Genomic DNA, 23,053 nt, shown 5'->3' on the forward strand with positions numbered 1-23,053 from the left:
ATTTATTCAGAAGTTCTAACAACAAAGCCACCTTTTTAAGACAATCCCCCCATCCTTAGATGAGGCAGGGGGAAAGAAACCCACATCTGATTTCAAACGAAGTGTTAAGATTCCTATAGGGTTTTTTTTAAATACTAGTTTGTTCTTGAAGTCAAATGACTATTCCAGTTGTCATGCTATTGGGGGATGCAAAAGGCTTTTTTTAAATGAGACACACAGTTACAATCTACCGGCCCTAGACCAATGAAAACCCAGCCTCCAAGTAAGTAAGTTTCTTGTTAACACTGGGTTCAGGCTGGAGATGGTTTTCAGGGTACCTGGAGTTCTGATCTCTTGAGTTCTGCAAGGCAAAGAATATCTTTGCAGACCTCCCTGCTAAATCTTAAAATTCCCTGATGAGGCAGGAACGTGAAAATATATACATTAAATCACAAAGTAGAAAAATAAGCCTAGGCTAGAAGCAGAAGGCTTGGCTTCAAAACATTTAAACCACCAGCATCTAGCCCAGGAATTAAGATTGGGGTCTCCACACTCCCAGCCCCTGGGATGTTTCTTCTCTACAGCAGGCATGGCTTAGAGAAAGCATTCAGCACTCTTCTGAGCTGTGACTAATTATCTCCCCCCCACCCCCCCACCAAAGTGGAATGAGGAAGGATTATTTAAAAGACAAGCTGAGAGTCGGGGGTTGGGACAAGAAGTAGGGAAAACCAGGCCCCGTCACCAGAATCTTCTCTCCCTCTCTTGGCCGGAATTCTCCCCAGCTGAACAAAGTGCAGGTCATTTCCATTCTTCCCATGGACACACATACACCTCTCAGGCCAAGCCAGGAAAGATCTGCTTTTAAAAGTGCCAACTATTTGAGGTGCTGGAACTTTCCAAGCATTCAGCTGACAGCGAAGTGATAAGAATCTGAGCAATTATTCTAGATGCATTTCCATCAGACTGTGGTTCAACAAGAAGAAATCAGTGCATCTCCAACTGAGATGGCTGAAATTTTCTGGAAGACTCAAGAGCCAGGACAGGAGGGAGGCTGGCTAAGGCAGGAAGAATCAGAATGTCCCGCCTGTGTTTCATTGTCTGGGACAGTGATGAGACAAAAGAGAAGTCCCAAATGGCTTGGAACCTCAGGGTGAGATGGAGATGCATTTAGGAGAGTTCTGTTTGATGAGACTAGATAGAAAAAGGAAGAGCTGAAAGCTCAGGATTAAGTTAGAAGAACTCGGAGGCCTCCAACTTCACTGGTCTCAGCAAAGAGAAGAAAAAGAAAGATAGTTTCCTTTTAAACCAGAATATTAACACATTTAGGCCTCTGATATCAAACCCCGTTGACAATTTCATTCACACTGCATCTGTAGGGAAAGCTTGGGACACAAACCACCAAAGAAACAACGGACATGTTGTCACAAGCGGTTTTCGTCAGAAGCCAGCGCCTCTGAAATTTAAACACGTCGCTAACATGCAATAATAGAACAGTGATTTGTGGCAGGTGATTTTAGCACGGGTACTTTTTCTTCCAACTTAAGAGGCAAACATTCTCAACTTCGAAACACACCCCCCTGCATACAACATACCCAGACTGTCAAATGGATGCTGCTGATGGTTTCTTGCTTGGGGTGACTGGAAATAAATTTTAACAGAAAGCCCCAGGCGGTCCCTTCAGAAAGGGGGAAAATGGTCAGCTTCAAAAGCACAAAGAGCAACCTTGATCTTTCGAGCAACTAGAATTCTGTTCCCCTCTCTAGCACGAAGTATGTGAAATACTAAACTTCTTGAAACTGATCCCATATTTTGAGTGATGGAGGAAACGCTAATCTGGTATCCAACCAAAATGCTCGGTGGTGAAAAGAAACAATTATGCATTTACAGAGCCTACCCGCCCCCCCCCCCACCCCAAACCCACTTGAAGGATTTCTGCAGTGATGAAAACATTCAAAGGTGTATTGATCAAGGAGGAGGGCTGCATTCAAGAGAACAATTATTTGGCTTGTAACAGCCTAGAGGAGGCTGAATACTTCAGGGAGGAAAGCTGCTGAAAGGCTAAGAAAATGCAAACTAGCAAAGGGGTGGCTATTTGCTGCAGAGTTTAAGATAATCAATGCTGGAGCAGAAAAGAGGGAAAAGAAAGTTAAGCTGTTTTATCTTTCCAAGTATTACAAAGTGGGCACCATAATCACCTAACTCTAGCAACAGCACCACCAGCTTCAGCCAAGGATTTGAAGGACAACAATTTCAGAAAACCATCTTTTTCACAGATCAGCAACCCATCCTTCCAAAGGGAACTCATACATGCACATGCATGCACGCACACACGCGCACACACACACACACACACAATAACTTGTAGTTGACTAAAGGAAACTGCAATGTCTATGCATTTAAAGGGGGAAAAAAAAAATTCATTTACAAAAGCAAAGACCAGAATGCAAAATTAGTCATTTTGAATAGCCACATCTAAAGGGACTTCCTTTTTTCTACACCACTGATCTCATTTTTTTTTTTTTTTTTTTTGCTTTTTTGGTTTAGTGTTAAGTACTAGTATGTTGTTAGGTGAGGGGAAAAATATGAATATTACATCAAAAGTGGTGGTGAGAAAAGATTTGTACCTGTCTGAATGCCCCACAGACCTCGGTCAATTTAGGTTAAGAACTGTTCAGTCATTTGGAGGGAAAAAAAAACAGTCAAATAATAACTTAAGAAAAAGAGGCTACACGTCTGGAGAAAAGACGTTGAACTCTTGTCATTAACACATTAAAGTCTTACAAAATACACAGCATTTTTCCTTCCATATCTGCTAGCTTCCAGCAACCCCGATTATTTAAATCCAAAACAATGGAACAAGCAGTCCTTGTTTCAAACTGACATTACTTTTTTTTTTTTTTTAGGTCGGCTGGGGGCCCGCTAAGGGAAAGAGTAAAATTAGCTAAAAATCAAACAACAGCCTCTCAGCCCAACAGGAAAATACACCACCGACTAGTTGTATATACTGTATGCTCCCCACCACCATCCCCTCTTGCACTCACAGGTTCGCCTAAGTCACTTGCCCCTGGATTTCACACACTGATACATTTCAGGCAATTAAAGAAGAAATAACCAGCGCCTGCACAGACAACCAAGACCATCCCATCCCGCCCAGAAAGAATAAAAGATTTCTCCCCCAATGCCTGAGCAAGAAAACCTCTGCTTACTTAACCTGCATGCACTGGAAAAGAGCAATTAAAAGTTGCAGATGAACTGCACCTCCAGGATGTTTTAAGCCTTCTGATTATTAATTCTGAAGACTCAAGGCTGGTCCGTAATTCCCAGGAATCCCATCCCCTCCACACTTCCAGGAGAGAGAGAGAAAAGAGAAAAATAGCTAGTTTGGATAGAAAACTGCCTGGAAACACAATGCCCAGATATTTCTTTTCCCCAAGTGCCCTTACTATTTGACTTTTAACCAAGAATATCTAACCCCTCTAAGAATATATAACCAGCATGCACAAGACTCTGGGTCTACAGCTGAGGACCATCACACAGCAATTCAAGAATCATGCAATCATTAGAAAGGACTTTTCCTTCAGCTTTTTACTTTCATTCAAAATACCAAACTGGTCCAGGCTGTAAGAAATATTTCATCCCCAAGACACAAACATCTTTCCTCTTCCAGATCACAAAAGAGGGAATATCAAAATTCAAACACCATGCTTCCCTAAATCTGCAATTAATTTCTTTAAAAATGGGGGGGCGGGGGAGGGAGGGAATGGTTAGCAGCTTTATATAAGCACTCACCTAAAACAGGCAGAGTCATCGGGAGCTAAGCTATTTATGCAGGATTCTTAAAATGGCGTCTGGCAACACTGCCTCATTCCTGTATTGAAGCTAAAATGGTAGCAGTTTGTTCAATAGCTGTAGCTCTGGCTTAAGCAGCCTTGCTAGTTTCAAAGCCACCTTCCTAAATATCAGAACTAGGAAAAAGCTCAACCAAAGGACACCAACAACCCAACGTTTAGAGGCTTAAAAAAAAATCTGCAGTGACAGGGGGAGTTTGTGAAGTCACAGGTTCCTAAGGAAAACCCTTCTCTTTCAGATCCTGAGCCTTCAACGTGAGGCTCTACAGTGAGGCCCCCTTACCCTCGAATTAGGTGGGTGGAAGGTTAGGACTCGGGCAGCCCTGTGGCATAAAGTGCAGACAAGACAGGTGTCTGTGCAGACAACAAAAATCTTAAAAGGGCACAGGCTGGGGAGGGGGAAAGAAGCCCATTCCCCCTTGCTGGTAGATTAGAAGCCAGCCTTGCATCCCTACCAAAGAGGAGCTGGGTAAAATGAAAAGTGCTTCCAGGGCAGCAGGCATCTGAAGGGCTGTACCCCAGTCTGAGGCCAAAGGAAAATAAAAAGGCTGTTTAATAAGCCTGGAAACGGCCCCCCAACACCCAGCCAGTCCTAAGACAGTTAACATCAACGAAAGACAATCCGAGTCTGCAGAGGAGACAACAGGAAAACCTCCCCCTTAGCCAAGGCGCAGAAGAATACTCACAAATTAATTTTTGTCCACCCCCAACAGAGCCCTCAAAATTAACCATGGGTTTGGCAAAACCTGCTTTCACAGGCCGAGCTAAGAGCCTCATAGTGGATAATGTAATTTACGGTTACAGGTCTGAGCATGGCCTCAGAGTTTTCAAGGTGACTGTTTTGGAGCTTCAGGAGAGAAAGGAGGGCAGAGTGCCCAACGCTGTGCCAGAGCGAGGACGGGCGGCTGGCTCCTGGCCGGCCGGTAGGTAGGTAATCTTGATGAGGAGGGACAGGCTGGCAGCCCAGTTCGCTGCACGGCTGAAATGGCTCCTGCCTGCTTGTTTATCAGTAAGCAGAGTGGGGTGGAGGGGGAAGGGCAGCCATAGCCTTAGCAACCTGAAGCCAAGAGTGAATCCTTACTTGTTTCTGCCTTTGCAGGCAAGGCAAGGGCTGGCTTGCTACACTGACTGTCCCTTCCTCCTTCTCTGCGGTGGGGTGACCAAGGCACTTTTGCAGGTATCTTTCTTTTCAGGGTCAAAGCAGAGGCAAAGCCAGACTAGGCTTCCCAGCTGACAAATGTTTGTGGCCTCTGCCCAGAAGACAGAAGGGGAAAAGGAGGCAAGAGAAACAAAGAGATCACACACATGAGAAGTGGCTGGACTTTGCAAAAAAGAAAAACCTACCTTTGCCTTCAGGTTTTTCTAGGCTGCTGTCACCCCGCTTTCTGAAAGAGTGACTCATTCCCCCCCCCACCCCCACCTCTCCTGTTTAAGACCTGAAGCCATTTCCCTACTGTTCTCCCCTGGTAAGAAAAAGGGGAATGTTTTGTTTAAAAGAAAAGGGGTAACAAGAAAGAAAAAAGAAAAAAAAAAAACTATTGTTTTCATCTCTAATTTATAATCCAGGAGGCCCCATTGTTGCTTTTCTTTCCGACTCAAATCTTTGAGCTGTTAATTATAAAAGTAACTAGACTCAGCTTCAGCAGGCAAACCATGTTACTGCGCAGCAATTAGAAAAACTCTGTAGAAAGTTTACTGAGTGATTATATATAATTAATTCTTAGTTACAGACAGAACACTGACCATTTTCTGGAGCTCATAAAAGCAGTTACTCCCCCTCCCCCACACGAATGCCACTTAATTTCCCAAAGCAGAAAGTGAATCCATCCTGGAGGGTCTTGAAGGGGAGAAAAAAAAAGAGGGAGAGAGAGGAATCAAAAGCTCCAGTGTGTCTGTGTTTGTTCCTTGCAGCTGTGCATCCTCTTTGGGGATTGAGGAGGCAGAAGGAAAAAGGAAAACAGCCCAACGGTTCTGTTCCTCCCTCTGCAATTTACAAATGTGGCAGAGAGAACCCGTCTACCTTGATGTAAAAAAGAAAAGGTGAGGGGAGGGAGATGCCCTAGGCATGGAACCTAGGAGACGCTTCAGCTCAGCGGACCTCCTTTTCCTAAAAGGAACAAAGATGGTAGAAATTTCCAGAAGGCCTGATCTGGGTCCGGCCACTGCAATTGTCAATCTGTAACCTTTCCTCCAAGTCTATTGGTCCAAAAGCTGGAAAGAGAAAGCCCATTGGGCTGCACTGCGAGCCAGCCCCGCTGCCTCTTACCTAGTCCTGCTGCAATGCAGACATTTATTTACCCCCACCCCCCACCCCGAGTGAAAACTGGAAAACAACACTACTTTGAGAGCAATTAACTTTTTACAGACTCATGTCTGCTGCTTGGCCACAGTACCAGAGGCAAGAGACTGGCGTGGTCCAGGGCTGAGAACTTGCTGGGGCTGCACATCTGAAAACAGATCTTGGCTTTGCAAACCTGTGGGAGCCATTTTAATGCAAGCTTTTGGAGGACAAATGCCCTGCCCTTAGGTTTCCTTCCAGCCCAACAAATACACCATTATGCAAGCACTGACGGCAAGAAACCAGCAGTCTTGTGATTAGATACTGCTCCTATGAACCTCAATATGTAATTTTCATTTACAGCCAGGAGATAAGAACAAAGAAAAGAGCTAAAGTGTCTGAACTTTCTGGTGTGGGGTAGAAGCACACAGTTCTAAGTACGTTACATCATTAACGGCCTGTCTCTTTACTCTGAGAAGCTGGCCTGTTTTACACAGACTTCTCTCAAGCTTAGACTGAGGTACATTCCTCGTTATTAAATGACCTTTTTCCAATGGGTTCTCAAAGGTGGGTTGCTGAACACCACTTTAAAAGAAAGATTATTGACTCCATAAAGATGGCACAATACAGCAACTGAATATACTTCCAGCTTTTACAGTCCTGGATTGGTCTCCAGGCTGGAAATGTATGAAGTGAACGTCTAGGGAAATACTGAGGCAAACAAGAAGCTACTTTTTTCACTCTGAAGTTCTAGCTGCAGCCTTGAGAGATCAAGGGGAAATGTAAAAAGTGAGAAATAAATCAGAAGTAAAGGCAGGCGTGCATACAGATGTGTAGGGCAGGCTTGGAAAAAGGCCGGGTCTGGGATGTACTGAATCCTGAATCAGACCAAGTTTGGCGGTGGGTGGGATTTTTACAGACATGTTAAGTATCTTAAAACATAAGTACTGACACCACCCCCCCACACACACCACCACCACCCCCAGCTCCTCCCCCCAACCCCCTGCCTTGAAGGCTCTGTGACTCTAACACCAAGCAGTTTCCTTACATTTCACAAGCAGATTACCTCCCCAGAGTTTTCTACTTAATATCCAAACAAACCCAATTCAAGGTCTCCAGTCAAGTCACAATGAACTGAACAATTTCTCCCTGTCTGAGGGTAAACAGGAAGTATAATCTTCAATCCTAGCCCCAGGTTATCAGGAAAAACAGTGGATTCAAACAGTCACCTGAAATCAAGACTCTATTTAAAAGCCCTCCTTGGGTTCCTGCTCATAAAAAAAAGGCCCCCAGCGGCTGGAGCCAAGACCCCCCTGTTACAAACAGACCCCAAATGTTCGCCAAACTCTTTATACATGGTCACAGAAATGGATTGCTTTACTTACCCAACAAATGTTCAAGCAACCGTCTCATTTTTCCACAGTTAAGAAGAGAGAACAGGCTGGCAGATTTGGGACTTGATCAAAAAGGAAATTTTTTTAAACAGTTACACGGGATTATTAAAAACACACACACAACAACAACACCACAACCCAACCACTGAATATGGAATGCTGTCATGAGCCACAGACGTGATTTTATTTCCTCTGCACTCTATCACACAGGAGGACAGGATGATACAATGTAAAAGGAAAGGAGAATGAAAAAGCAGCAGAAAGGATACATGAGTTCACTGAAAACCATGCAAGAGGAGAAAGCTAAGGGATTCAAAAGACTCCTCTGATTTATTGCAGGATGTTGTCCAACATCTCTCCCCCCACAACCTCCTACACTCCCCCCCACCCCCAATCCCCATCCCTACTCCAAAAACTTCCTCCAAAGCCTAGAAAACACTTTCAGAAACATTTGCTGGCTGTAGGCTGGCTTTGCAGAAGAACACTCTGTATCAACAGAAGTCAGGAAAAAAGGCTGAACAATGTAGTTTCAAGTGAAGAAACCCTGCAGGAAGAGAAAAGACCATAGGGAGACACCACCACCCACCTAGGCCCCAGGACCTAGGATCTGTCCTTAGCACTGCTCTTCTGCTGAGGCCTTTGGTTCTTTTTCAAACACACGTCCTCTCTGGTCAGCACTGAGTCCAGCCTTCCCAGCACCTCTTTGGAGGTAAACTTGCCTGCTTTGCTGTCTGCCATGAGCTCTCCTTGGAGGGGAGCCTGCTTGCTTACCTTCCATTTTCTTTCCCCAGCAGGCATGTGACACAAGAGAAGACAATAGTGCAGGGTGGGGGTGGGGGGGGGGGAACTGCTCAGAGAGAGAGAGAGAGAGAGAAAGAGAGAGGAGGGAGGAAGGAAAAAAAAAAGCTTCTTTTTTGGCAATACCAGGATCTAGCTTCACACTCTTCTAGAAACACCATGTCCTGGTGGAAGGAAAGGTTTGCCAGGCCCTTGCCAGTTTGCAAAATCGAGCTCTGGCTAATGGCTACTTAGCCATGTGACCCAAGAAAGCAAAAAAAAAAAAAAAAAAAAAAAATTTTCTCTCTAAACAGTTCCAAGTTAAGCTAAGTGCTGTGGGGTGAGTGTGGCACGGCCAGCCACAAGAAATCACACGGCTCGCCCACAAATGCGGATGCCTCAGAGGGAGGGGGAGAAAAGATGGTTAAAAAGTCGAGCTTACCTCTGTGGATGCATTGTTAACACTGTGTAATGTCAATACTTATAAAACATGGAGGACAGGCTCCTAGTTCTCACAGAAAAAGGGTTTGGCACTTCGGCTTGATGATCTGGCCGCCTCATGAAAGCGCACCCCCGATTGGCTGCCCCGGCAAATCGGAGTGTAAGGCGGCCGCGGATTGGCTGAGACACTTCCTGAGCGATTATCTTTGTGAGGCTCTGGTGAGCAAGAGAGCCATCCTGTGCATAGAGAAAGACAGGCTAAGCTAGGCCTTTTGCAGCAAGAAAAACTGAGGAAAGGGGCCCCCAGACGCCCTTCTCCCACACCCTGACTAGATTTCCCGGCGCGGGCAAACCAGTGCAGCCAGCCTGACCTGCTCCAGCAGAGCCTGAGGCCCGCAGGCCACGGGCAGGAGAGTTTTGGGGGGTGAGCTGGTAGGACTCAACCTCATCTGCCCCCTCAGAAACGGCTCTGTCTCGCTGGGAGGAAGGCTGACCCTTTTCTGGAACAATCCAGCAGAATGTTCTGCCCCCCACCCGCGCGGGGGGTCGGGGGGAGAGTGGGGAGTGATGGCTGTAGGGAGGGGAGGCCCAGGAAAAGGGCCCAGGGGCAAGAGAAAGAGGCTGGAAGGCAGGCCTCTGGGCAAACCAGACAGGCGAGGAGAGCCCCCCCACCCCACCCCAAAATCGCCCCAGAGCAGCCATGGGCTTCTCAGAGGCCAGAGGACTCAGGCTGCCAGGGGAGGAGGGGAAACCGAGTGGTCAAAGTTTGCATCGTCATTGTCCGAATGCCTCCTCTGGACAAAGCAGGCCAGGGAGGCCACTTGTCCCCCGGCCCAGAATCTAACCTCTCACCACCCCCACCGCCCCCGCCAGCCAGAACTCAAAGGAAAAACCAAAATGGTTTCCAGCCTCCCTGCCAGGATGCCAGGGCCCCCACCCCCACCCCCACCTCCGTCCTTACCCTAAGAAAAGCCAAAGGCGCTCCTAGCAGGCCACATGCCTACATCTACAAACTTCCCTTCCCCTCCCCGGCCCCCTCCCCCACGGCTGAGGCCTGCTAAACCTGTCAGTTAAACAAAAATCTGACTTCCGTATTAGTCTGCGATGGCTTCAGCTTCCTGCCTATTAACCCTCTCTCGGACTCCGGGCCTGGCTGGGAAGAACTAGGCCCCGAGATCGCAGAAAAGGCCTGTGGAAAAATACCAGCGGCAGCTCCCCCGGCAGATGCAGAAAGAGAGAGAGAGAGAGAGAGAGTGAGCGAGCCGCTGTCTCTCTCGCCTTGGCTTCCCAAGGAGGCGTGTACCTTCTGAATCCAGGGCACAGGCAGTGCCTCCCGGGCTGAGAAGCCATTTAAATCCAGAGGGAGAAAGAAAGATGTCAAACTCAGCCCAGGAACAAGAACCCCCATTATTAGTCAGGCCTACACCCACTGCTTAGACCTTCCTGCCACAATCAGCCTTGTATGGTGGTGCTCGGGAAACTGGGCCCTCGCTGGGCAGACAGATCCCATGAGCTTTATTAAGGACTCTTGCTTAAATTTATTCCCACAGAGAACAGCTTCTTTGGGTCCCCAAAGGCAGACGGAATGGCTGTTTCACACTCAGCCTTACCTTGGCAGTCCCCCACCACCACCACCTCCACTGTATCTGTGGCCCTGCTCCCCAGTAAAATATTAACTAGCGTTTCAGAACCGCTTATAATTCCACCCATCTCAACAGTATTAGGAGGTCTCTGCCTGTTTCCTCTGTCAATCTGCCTTTGTCGTGGGTCTGTAGCCTGAGGAAGAAAAAGCAGATCCAAAAAAGGATCTTAAAACATTCGGTGCTCGCTTGCTTCTTCTTTTTTTTCTTTTTTAAGACAAGGTGCTTAATGTAGAAGGTTTTTTTTAAAAGAAAAAAAAGAAAGAAAGAAACAGCAAGCTGGAACAACAGAAACTAAACACCGTTCTTAAGAGGCTGGAGAAATCTTCCAGAGGTGACGCAGCCATATGCCAGGAGGTAAAAACCATAGCCCAGGAAAGTCTCCCCTTCTCCTAAAATTAGGACTTGCGACCTTTCTGCTTCCTCCCCATGCAGTGCCACAGAGAAAGCGGTGGAGCTGAGGGCCTGCTCGCCCTGCCCCCGCTCCCGCCCCCATGGACAACAGATGCCCACCGCGTGTACATCAATTCTTCGTGGCCGGGAATCCACCCCAGCACACTGTATATGGCAGGGGCAGGGCCCGGGCTGTTTGAAAAGGGAGGGGATTTTGTGGTTGCATTTTAGGCTACAGAGGCCAAGATGCAGGGAGGGACACCTCCACAAAGGTCTAGCACTCAGGACAACAGGCTGGGCCTAAGGAAGGGAGGGGCCCCCTCTTCCTGGGGGTGGAACTGGGTACCGGGAGACCAAAGAGAGGGCGGGTGAGGGGGGCGGTGGGGGCCGCGGACAGGAGGCCTGAGCTGATCAGACTGTGCTCTCCCTCCCGGCAGTGTGGGCAGGGGCCCCCCACCGCTGTCCCTGAAGGAACACTATCTGTGTCCGTGGGTGCTGCTTTGCGGAGGGGAGACAAGCAGGACGACGAGTTTGTGGCGGATCTCCCAAACAGCTCACTTCCCGAGCGGACGACGAGGAAATAAAATACAGCGCTGGTTCGCGTGGTGGATTTTAACCCCGGATTAAAACTGGTTGCATAAGCAGCTGCAGCATCCTCCCCCTCCCCCCTGCCCCCCCACCCCGATCACTTGATCACTTGAAATGTTTTCTGGGGCAAAGAGCAGGAAGCTGCTGGCTTATTCTGGCAGCTCCACTCTGTTTGAGGAATGCTGCTGGCATTCGAGTAGGTCTGAGGTTATCTGGAAAACAGCAATTCGGCTGGGGACAGAGACAAAGGTATGGTGGCAGATGGAATCCTGGGAGGGACGCGGATTGAAAAAGGAAGCCCAGGGCAGGCCTACTAAGGGCCAGTTCCCAGGGTTTGATGGAATGTGGCTGATAAGCAGGGAATAAAGAAAACCAAATGCTGCTGGCTTCAATCGAGAGATTACCCAGTGGGCCCCTCTCAAACCCCCCACTGCACAGAGTAATCTCAGCAGCTTCTGCATGCTCGCCCTGGGCCTGGCGCTGGCTAAATCAGCATTTTACACAGACTGACTCCATGAAGTGGGGAGCATTGTTTGAGAGCTGGAACTGAGCCCAGAGAGGTGAAGTGAACTGCCCAGCATCACACAGCAAGCCAGTGCTGGAGGTCAGATTCCCAACCCAGTGAAGACGTCATATCCCTAAACCCTGTACTTGTGCCTGCCTCTAAAGAAAAGAAAGAAGCTGAACGAAGCAGAGCAGAAACAAGGTTAAAATCTACCAACGGTGACTGCATGCTCTGTGTTTTCTTTTAGGAGTTTGACTTCTTTGAGACTGTTTTAAGTACTGAATAATGAAACTGGGAGACCTTTAGGTCAGAATCATTCAAAGCCTCAGAGAAAGCTCCTCTCTCCCTACAAACCTTCAACAAGATGTCCAGGGTGACACGTTGCCAACTCTAAAATCAGAAATATAAAAATCCCTGGAAATCAGCTTTTCTTAAAAGGGTGGTTTTGCCCCCCAGGGGATAGGTAGCAATGTCTGGAGACCTTGGGGCAGTCACAGTGCGGGGGAGAGGTGCTCTTGGCATCCAGTGGGTAGAGACCTGGGATGTGGCTAAATATCCTACCGCATGCAGGACAGCCCCCAGCAAGGACTTACGTGATCTAACTGTCCACTGCACCAAGGTGGGAAACCTTGGCTTAAAGGGGGGGAAGAAAAATCCAACCATTGTACTTCTGGATAGCAAAGCCAGCACAGGCCTAAACAAGCAGATTTCGTGGTGATACAAATAAGCCAGGAGCTAGTAAGAACAAATGAAACCATGTCTCTTTTAATATTTCCAGGAGACAGAGAGATTCTGGGGATAGAATCTGGCTGAAGGAAGCCAGAGTGTCTCAGTGACAAAGCTGAGGGCCTCCGAGGAGAGCAAAGGGTTGACCTCAGCCCCCTTCCCCAGGCTTCTTATTGGCCCAGACCTGGCCCCACTGAAATGGCCCGCAGCCAGGCAAGCAGCAGGAGCGACCGCCTCTGCAAGCTGCATCCCAAGATAGTCTGTTGGGCTGACTATGAAAATAAGCACCCTTGGAGTTATCTGCCTCCAGCGAGCAGCAGGCCTCCCTGTCCGTTACGTGAAACGGCCAGGACCGAGGCCGGGAAATGTCTTAAATATCTTGTTTTGTCTTGTTCCCTTCTGGCCAATTGAAACCAAGGCCAACTTCGGGCACGGAAACAGAAAAGTTCACTTTCAGAGCATGAAGCTGACCGAGTCATGTTACAGCCATAAAGAGGCAATTAGGATTCGGTCCCCTACCTCGGGGAAGAGGGGTCCTCTAGAAGGTTTTCTTCATTTTGTTTTGTTTTCTTCTTCTTCTTTCTAGAAGGGATTGGCAGGATTACGCTCATGGAGGGAGGAGGGAAGGAAGGGCAGGTGGAGAGGGGGAGGGGATGGTACTTGACCATCAGGCAGATGGTGGCAGTGTGGGTGGGCAGAGAGGTAATGGATGCAAGAGAACAAAAAATCAAAATCAGGAAGATTCAGGACCTCCTCTGACCTGCTCTTTTTATTTCCTAGCAATTACCGTTACGGAAAGAAGAGCACATTTTTTTTTTTTTAAGAGCACATATTTATATGCTCTGTTTCCATCTCCCACTAGACCAGTGCCAGTGTCTGGAGACGTTGCAGGTTGTCACACATGGAGGGAGGGAGGCGATGCCACCGCATCGAGAGGGTAAAGATCAAGGATGCTGCTAGGTGTCCTAGAGTGCCCGGGACAAGCCCCCACAGCAGAGCAAGCCAGCCCCAGAGTCTCCAGGGCTGACGCTGAGAAACCCTGCATTAGCCTGAGAGCTTCTACACGGCAAAGATCTGGCCTGACTCCTTCACCATCGTCCCCTCAGAGTCTAACACTGTGATCGATATATTAGAGCTCAATTAAACATCATCTCCCGCCTGGGCAGCTGCACTGGTCTCCTACCTGAGCCCCTGCTTCTGCCCTTGCAGACACTTGTGCACACACACAAACACATACACAGACACACAGATCCTTTAAAAACAAGTTAAATCTCATCCCTCCTCTGCTCAAAATCCATCAATAGCTCCCAACTCACAGTACAAGCCCAAAGACTAAATACGGCCCACGGGCCTCCCCGGAACATCAGTGCCCTTGGCACCTCTGACTTCATGCATCTCCTTCCCTGTTCCCTTGGCTCACTCTGCTCTAGCCTCTGTCCCATCTGTTCTTTCCAGGGCCTGACTCCGAACCTCCCTCCTCTGGGCCTTTGCACTTGATCTTCCCAAGCTCCCAGTCAGTCGACCTCCCAACTTCCCCAAACCACTCAAAGCAGCCATTCCCCTCCTCTGCCTGCGTGTGGCTGCCTCTTCCTTCCTGCCTTCTTGTCGGTTTCAGAAAGGAGGTTCCATTCCCACAGCCATCACCGCATCTCCCCCAACCCAGCTCCTTCTATCAGCTGCCTTCCGATCTGAGCCCTGGCTCCACAGCCTTGCTCTTACGTCTTTAACCTTTTTCCTTTCTTTCCCACATCAAGAGGGAGAATGGTGCAGTGGTTGAGTGTGTGGCTGCTGGCATCAGGCTGTCTAAGTGTGAATATACCTGCCCTACTTGCCAACTGCACAGTCTTGCCTGAGCAACAAAATTCTCTGTGCCTTGATTTCCTCATCTGTACAATGGGCACAATTGTAATGCCTACCTGGAGACATTGAAGGGACCCGTCCCATCAAGACTTGCAGCAACACAGCACTCGTTTGCTATTCCTTTTTCCCTCTCTACTCACTCTAAAAAGGGTATTTCCTGGATGGTTCCACTCAGTATTCTTTCTTCTTTCACCATCAAATTTTCCAAAGGAGGAAAATGATAAATACTGATACCTACCGTGTTCCAAGTACTATGTCAGGTACTGTTCTAAGCAATTTACATGAATTAATCCATTTACCTACACAACTCTGTAAGGTAGTGTTAGAATCATCAACCCATTTCCTAGTTGATGAAACTGAGGTAGGAACAAGCAATAGTCCTATTCTAAGAAAACTTCCAGTTTCTTCTGCCTCACTACTCACCCACTCCTTACTCAGAAGACACCATGATATCAATAAGGGAGTGATTAAATAAACATGATCCTGCCACACAACAGAATACTATGCAGTCCCAAGAATTTGGGACTAAAAAGAAACAGACGAATAAATACAGAGAAGAAACTGGTGGTTGCCAGAAGGGAGTGGGGTGGGAGGGATTGGACAAAACAGGGGAAAGGGAATAAGAGGTACATACTCAGAACATTGAAGAATTGATGCTTTTGAACTGTGATGTTGAAGAAGACTCTTGAGAGTCCCTTGGACTGCAAGGCAATCCAACCCATCTATCCTAAAGGAAATCAGTCCTGAATATTCATTAGAGGGACTGATGCTGAAGTTGAAACTCCAATACTTTGGCCACCTGATGCAAAGAACCGAGAACTGACTCATTGGAAAAGACCCTGATGCTGGGAAAGACTGAAGGCAGGAAGAGAAGGGGATGACAGAGGATGAGATGGTTGGATGGCATCACCAACGCAATGGACATGATTTTGAATAAACTCCAGGAGTTGGTGATGGACAAGGAAGGCTGGTGGGCGTGCTACAGTCCATGGGGTCGCAAAGAGTCGGACACGACTGAGCGACTGAACTGAACTGACTCCCATTTATAAAATAAATAACAGAGGTGTAGTGTACAGCATAGCAAATAGTCAATTTTGCAATAACTTTGTGTGGTGACAGTAACTAGACTTATCATGATCAATTCATAATGCATATAAATGTTGTATACCTGAAACTAATAAAATATTATATCAACTATACTGCAATAAAAATAATAATGGTGTGGGGGTTTTTTACAATTTGTTTTTTGGCCACACCATGTGGCTTGCTGGATCTTAGTTCCCCAAGAAGGGCTTGAACCCAGGCCGCCACAGTGGAAGTGCTGGGTCCTAACCAGTGGACTGTCAACTGTCAGGGAATTCCCAATGTTTTTAATCTTAATAAAAAAAATCTGGAAACCCTTTTATGGAATAAACTCTAAGATATATTGTTGAGTTTAAAAACCACAAGAACATGGAATATAAAGTCATTTGTTTTTTTTTTAATAAGCAAACTTGTGTGAGTGTCTCTTTAACATGTTTGCTTATTATGCATGGAATTTCTTGGAAGCATACTTAAGAAATTGCTAGCAATGGTTGCCTCCAAGGGGTTCTGGGTGGCTGGGGGTCAGGAGTAGGGAGGAGACTTTACCATTATATCTTTTTATTTTTTTAATTGAAGTATAGTTGATTTACAATGCTGTGTTCACCACTATATCTTTCGAATTTCAACCATGCGAATGTATTACTTCTTCAAAAATAAATTAATAAATGTATTATGAGGAAAGTTGTTAAAGACTGGGAAATGGGCAAAAAAAGATTAACGAGTAACCTGTCTAGCTTCCTCATTGGGTTACCTGTACCTTTCATTGCTTTGGCACTATTTTACAACTCTGCAACTAGTAGAAGACGAATAGTTATGCAAATGATGCTTGTCCATAGAAATGCAAATGGAATCCCCTGGAATGCAATTGATTATTGCCCGGTGGATACTGAACTGCCGGTTTTTGCATCTATTTGTAAATTCAGCATTCCTTCCTTAGACGTGCACTACTTTGAATCCTCCTTTGAATTGGGTCTTAATGCCTTACAAGCATCCACATTATTTAAATGAGTTAAATAAAATCTCTAATGTGTTCATTTTATATTTATATTATTTTTGAGCAGTGATGTAAAAAAAAAAAAATCATCACTGACCTCCAAGAATCTACTTCAACAAGCTAATTGGTATTGGGTCTGTGTTTGACGCCTGACATTGCTGAGTCTCCAACCAGTGCCCTGTCCAGAGACTCCAACTCCATCTGAACCTCCCAACTCCAGACACTGCTCCGTCTTCCTGGCCAACAGTGCTTCTCATCTGGACTCTGGAGCCAGCTTATAGGGGGAAAGAGGTCCATTCCAAGCTCCCTCTCTTACTACCTACGGAACTTGAGCAGGTGATTGCCCTTTTTGTGCCTCAGTTTCCAAGTCTGTGAAATGGGGATTATGGTCCTCGCTGAGGAGACATTGTGAGGATTAATTTAACAACAAACACAGAGTGCGGGCTCAAGAAACCTTAGATATTTTTTCTTCCCTCGAAACTTTTCGTGTAGTCATTTCGTCCATTGCCACAGCAGATTCCGAACGTTTAACTACCCAGGTCCAACCTCTTCCTTGGACAGCAGGGATTTTCTTGCTGTGGATCCAGGCTGTCTACAAATATGCAGGGAGCCCTCCCTCTAGCTCTGAGATTTATTGTCTGTTCCTCCTGCCTTCAAGGAGCTGACAGCTGGGCAGAGGAGGTAGGGAGCTATTAAACAAGTATACTAATAACATAACACATTGAGACTAATGCTGTGAAGAAAACGCAGAGTGAGGGTGTGGGCAAGTCACTAGGTGGTGAGGAGAGGCCTGCTTCACCCAGGCAGGGAATGCGGCTGTGACATAGGAGCTGAAGGATGAAGGAGATGGAGCCTTCCAGGTGGAATAAGCAGCAGTACAAAGGCCCTGAGGCAGGCCTCACTTGGTAGCTTGGTGTTTCAGAGGAACAAAAGAAGTCCAAGTGTGACCGCTACACTTGAGCTTGGAGAAGTGAGAAATAAGCTCACTACTCCTGCCATCCTTCCGTTACTCAGACTCAAAAATCTTCCATAATATTCTTAATCCTTCCACATACACACCCCCCACACACACGTGTAGTCCCCACCATCTCCAAGTCTACCCCAAAGAGAGGCCCCTGGAACATGTACAAGTCAGGACCTGAGCTGCTTGGAACGATGTCTACCACCGTTAGGTGACAAAACCCCAACTAATTGCCATAACTCCCTACACCTGGCTCTCTACCTATAAACAGTACTTCCAATTGGACTGAAGAACAAAAGAATTAAAAGGTATGAAAGGATAAATTAGGAGTTTGGAATTGTCAGATTCAAACAGCTGTATATAAAATAGATAAACAAGGTGCTACTGGATAGCACAGGGAACCGTGTGGTAACTTATGATGAAAAAGAATATGAAACATGATAAATGTATATGAATAACTGAATTGCTTCGCTGTATACCAGAAACTAACACAACACTGTGAATCAACCATTCTTCAACTTTAAAACCTTGATTAAAAAAATAAAGAGTATGAAAACAGCTGCCATTAAACAAAACTTTCAAAATGATCTCTGTCATTGCTGTTTTCTGAGCAATTCTCTATTAATTAAATGCAACCCTGACTCCCCGCATCAGCACCCCTTCATCTGACCCCATACCTGACTTTCCCACCCCATCGCCCTCTGTTTTTCAGTAAAGCTGGGAAGCATGTCCCAAGTCTGTCCCCCTGGGGCTCCTTCTCCTGTTTCCCTTGCTTCTTGGCATAACACCCACTCTTCAAGTCCTAGTTGCCACTTCATGTCCAGGAGGTCTTTCCTGATTTCTCACCTGGGAGATTGCTAGGCTCCCCAGCTCCTCATGGCCCCTGCCTGTGTGAATTCTCAGTGTGGGGGCTCCTGGGACCTCGCATTGAACGAGGCAAACTCAACTTCTAGACTCTCCCAAACCAGTGCCTCCAAAAGATTCCTCTATCCCAGTCAACTGAATCACACCCTTGACTCCCACTTGCACACATACCCTCCTCCAAACCATCAGCAAGCCTGGCCACCCTTCCCCCCAAGAGTGTTCCCCTCAACCTGGCTCTAACACCCTGAATCAGCACCAGGGCCTCTGCACAGCCAGGGGACCCCCCCAGCCTTCTCCCCAGTGGTTCCCAGTCCACCATCTTCCTTCTGAATCAGCTGAGGATTCAGTTCGAGTTGTGCGAGGCCTTGATTCACCTCCCAGAGGTCCACCCTGTGCAGTCAAGACTGGGGATCCTGTTCTGACGGGTCTCCAGTCTCCCGTCCTGCCCTCTCTGGGCTCCTCCCCTCACAGCATCTAGAGGGATCCTATTTAAAAATATAAAATATAAAAATAAAATCACCTGCCTGCTCAAAACTTTCCGTGGACAGCAAGGGTCGCAACAGACAAAAGTTTAAAAACAGCTCAACTGTCCACCAACAGATAAATGGATGAACAAATTCAGTGCGTGTACACAGTGGATTATTTAGCTACAAAAAGGAATGGAACGCTGATATATACAGCAGGATAAACCTTGAAAGCCTTATGCTAAGTGAAAGAAGCCAGATACAAAAAGCCATATTTAAATGAAAGATCCAGAAGAGGCAAACCCAGAGACAGAAAGAACACTGATGTTCACTGGGGGCCAGAGGGGGGAAATATGAGGAGGGACTGCTTAATGGGTATTTGCCCTTTCCTTTTGGGGTGATGAAAAAGTTCTGGGAACTAGACAGTGGTGGTTGTACAACATTGTGAATGTACTTAATGCCACTGGATTGCCCATGCTGAAATGGGTGACAGGACTTCCCGGGTTGTCCCGTGGCTAAGAATCCATGCTCCCAATGCCTGGGGCCTGGGTTCGACCCCTGGTCAGGGAACTAGATCCCTCATGCCACAACTAAGAGCCAACACAGCCAAACAGGTAAATAATAAAAGTAAACATTAAATAAAATGGGTGAAGTGGTAAATTTTGCATTGTAAATATGACAATTAAAAAAACTTTCCACAATCTTTTATGTCACCTTGGATAAAAGTCCCAACTCCTCCAAAGCTCTCCCCTCTCCTCTCACTGATTTCCCACTGGCTCACTGTCATCTGTGGCTCACAGCCACCTGTCTGCCACCCTGCTGTTTTTCAAAGCACCTTTTGCTTTTTCCTATCCCTCATTTGGGGCTCAGTGGTAAAGACTCTGCCTGCCAATGCAGGAGACTCAGGTTCGACTCTTGGGTCGGGAAGATCCCCTGGAGAAGGAAATGGCAACCCGCTCCAGGATTCTTGTGTGGGAAATCCCGTGGACAGAGGAGCCTGGGAGCTAAGGTCCATAGGTTCGCAAAAGAGTAGGACACGACTTGGTGACTATAAACCGCCAACAATCTCTCTTTTGACCTTAAAGTTTGTCAGTATTTCTGTCTTGCTCTTGAATCTCTCCTGCTGTTACAAAGGTCACACGTGTAGAACTGTCATTTACATCCTGGGTCCCCCTCCCATGGCACCATGACTATTGAGAGAAGTCAGAGTTTGTTGAGTGACGAACTGCTTGCTTGATTGGAATGGATTCTTTACATCCACTTTCTGGCATCACACCCTGTCTTCATACCTTCCCCTCTGAAATCACACCTTGTCATTCCCTGGCTCAAAACCCTCCATGGGTTCCCATGAGTTGAGAACAGGAGTCTGCAAAGTACAGCCCACAGACCAAATCCAGCCCACCACCTGTTTTTGTCTGGCCCATGAGCTAAAAAAGTTTTGTTACATTTTTAAATGGTTGGGAAAAAAATCAAAAATGAAAGCAATTTGGAGAATGCATGAATTATATGAAATTTTGGAGAAGGAAATGCAACCCACTCCAGTATTCTTGCCTAGAGAATCCCATACACAGAGGAGCCTGGCTGGCTGTAATCCATAGGGTTGCACAAAGTCGGACACAACTGAAGCAATTTAGCACAGGAAATTCAAGTTTCAGGGTCTATAAGTAATGTTTTATTGAAACACAGCCTCGGGCACACACTTGTTATCCAGGCCTGCTCTTATGCTACAATAATAGGGTCTCATAGTTGCAATAGAGATCATACATGGTCCTCAAAGTGAAAGTCGCTCAGTTGTGTCCGACTCTTTGCAACCCCATGGCCTATACAGTCTGTGGAATTCTCCAGGCCAGAATACTGGAGTGGGTAGCCTTTCCCTTCTCCAGGGGATCTTCCCAACCCAGGGATCGAACCCAGGTCTCCTGCATTGCGGGCAGATTCTTTACCAGCTGAGCCACAAGGGATGGTCCTCAAAGCCTCATATAATTACTACCTGGTCCTTTACAGAAGGGCTTCCCCAGGTGGCTGAGTGGAAAAGAATCTGCCGGCCAATGCAGGAGACACCTTTGTGGGGAAGATCCCCTGGAGAAGGAAATAGCAACCCGCTCCAGTATTCTTGCCTGAAAAATTCCACAGAGGAGCCTGGCAGGTTACAATCCGTGGGGTCGCAAAGAGTCGTACATGACTGAGTGACTGAACATGCATGCACATTTACAAAAAAATCTCTGCAAATTCCCTCTCAGATGAGAATCCTGTACCTGGCCTGCAGAACCCCCTCCAGCCTGGTCCCTAAATCTCTGAGCTCGAGGTCTTTGCTCAGCACCCATCTGAGCTGGCTCCCTTACCCTTCTGGGACATCGCCTGTTATTTTCTTCCTAGGAGAGGCACAACACATAAGCTCCTTAATTCTTCACTTAGTTACTTTTTGCTTGTGTACAAAGGAGGGAACTCTGTGAATCTGTTCACTAATATTCCCCAGGCTACCACAGACCTGGGTACTATAGTAGCTGCTCAATAAATATTTAGCCAATGAATCACACTTTCTTCTCACATAAAGGAGTTTCTCTGCAACATCTTCAGTAGATCAACCATGGCCCTGATTTAGATTTTGTACCTTCTTGCAATGTACTTCTTGTAATGTACAATGTCATAATTTATATACAAACAGAAAAAGTTGTATACATATATAATTTATATACAAATTGGAGAAGGAAATGGTAACCCACTCCAGTGTTCTTGCCTGGAGAATCCCAGGGACGGCGGAGCCTGGTGGACTGCTGTCTATGGGGTCGCACAGAGTCAGACACGACTGAAGTGACTTAGCAGTAACAGCCGAGAAGGCTGACCACCAGTCATTTTTTCTATGGCAATATAGAGAAATATAAACAAAACAGCTTTCCCCTTCAACTGTTTATTGACTCCAGTCACCTGACCTACTTTGGGGTCCTGGAAATGTGCCACTTGCATCTTGTCAAACTAGTTCCCACCCTTTCAGGACCTTCGCACCTGGTTCTTCTGCTTCAGAGCCAGGACCAAAGGTCACCTCCTCCAGGAAGCTCTCTAGGATCACACCACATCTCAACAGTGATTTACCATATTCTAAAATTAAGTGTTGTATTTCCTTTTAAGGTAGGAAACGTGTTGTTTTCATATATACAGTTACCACCGCAGAGTCCAGAGCAGGTCCGGAATTCAAGACTCTCTCAATGCTTGTTTGAGTGACTAAAATCCCTTGAGTTTCTGTACACATTTTTTAAATAGTTTGTTCCGTTCAGTTCAGTTCAGTAGAGTTGCCCAGTCATGTCTGACTCTTTGCGACCCCATGAATTACAGCACGCCAGGCCTCCCTGTCCATCACCAACTCCCGGTTGTTACTGGGTATAAAAAGATGCTTAGTCTTTTATGGACGGGGGGATTTTTGCAGAAACTAAAGCCTGTGGCTGGTGATTTGTTATGTGATATTGATACGGCTCTGGTCAATGATGTGTTAATATATACTCGCTAAGTAACTAGAGTGACTTCTATGAGCCTCCACCTCCTTTTAAAGCCACTCCCACCTCCAACTCCTGTCAGAAGATATCAGCAGTGTCTGGCAGCATCATCTTTACCTTAAAGAGCAGCTTAACCCACTGAGTTTACTACCTCCAGGCGCTGATACAATCTTTATTATCATTTAATTAATCCTCCCAATAACTCTATGCACGAGGTTCTATTATTACCTTCATTTTACCGATGAAGAAACCGAGGCAGAGAGATTAAGTAACGTACTCGTCTGAAAAGGGAAGACATTCATAAGAAAAATGAACTCTAAGCCCTCCTAACCTCAAATTTCAAGAAACAAATACTGTGGGAAAGGGAATCAAGGCAGACAGGAAACACTCAAAAGCGATCCGAAATCAGTTTCACAGCAACAAAACAGGACAGTAAAGCCCCCAAAGACATCCCAGACTTGGGGGCGATTTGGTCAAAACTCAATTCTCAAATGATCTCAGGCCACCAAAGCTCGTATTTCCCAGCCAATACTGCAAGTCCCAAACCTGGTCATCACCCTTGACCTCTGCTCTCCCTCTCCTCTCCCACTTCCCATCCGGGAGCTCCATTGGATTTACCTTCTGAGCGTCTTACACTGTCGACTGCGGCCACGTAACTCCATTCTACAGAGGTGGTGGCCTGCTCCAGATCCACCACTAGCTGTTATCCGGGCAGGAAGGGAACAGCCTCCCACCAGCCCCCAGGCCTCAGTCTGCTCCCACCCCCCACT

At 46.8% G+C, this 23,053-nt stretch overlaps 1 protein-coding gene and 1 long non-coding RNA gene across 9 annotated transcripts in view; one reads left to right on the forward strand and one right to left on the reverse strand.

The window, feature by feature from the left end:
• The window catches only part of ZMYND8 (zinc finger MYND-type containing 8), a 116,230-nt gene extending 106,415 nt beyond the window's left edge, over positions 1-9,815 (reverse strand). For 4 of the 8 annotated variants that reach the window (XM_043480636.1, XM_043480634.1, XM_043480635.1 and 1 more), the window contains exons 1-2: positions 9,679-9,815; positions 8,719-8,954 (exon numbers count right to left, since the gene is read on the reverse strand). In XM_043480636.1, coding sequence (XP_043336571.1) covers positions 8,719-8,732 — 14 coding nt within the window. In that variant the 5' untranslated portion in view covers positions 8,733-8,954; positions 9,679-9,815. Of the gene's footprint in view, positions 1-3,768; positions 3,789-7,490; positions 7,562-8,270; positions 8,290-8,423; positions 8,527-8,718; positions 8,955-9,678 lie in introns of those variants that run through there. The other 4 variants (XM_043480629.1, XM_043480630.1, XM_043480632.1 and 1 more) reach the window with 4 other exon arrangements.
• Positions 9,816-10,456: 641 nt separating this feature from the next.
• Positions 10,457-12,065, forward strand: LOC122448306. Its single transcript, XR_006271563.1, has 2 exons — positions 10,457-10,714; positions 11,188-12,065. It is a non-coding gene; the product is annotated as an uncharacterized LOC122448306 (long non-coding RNA).
• Positions 12,066-23,053: the final 10,988 nt, after the last annotated feature.

This window comes from Cervus canadensis, chromosome 10 (genome assembly GCF_019320065.1).
Source record: "Cervus canadensis isolate Bull #8, Minnesota chromosome 10, ASM1932006v1, whole genome shotgun sequence".
Taxonomy (NCBI): domain Eukaryota; kingdom Metazoa; phylum Chordata; class Mammalia; order Artiodactyla; family Cervidae; genus Cervus; species Cervus canadensis.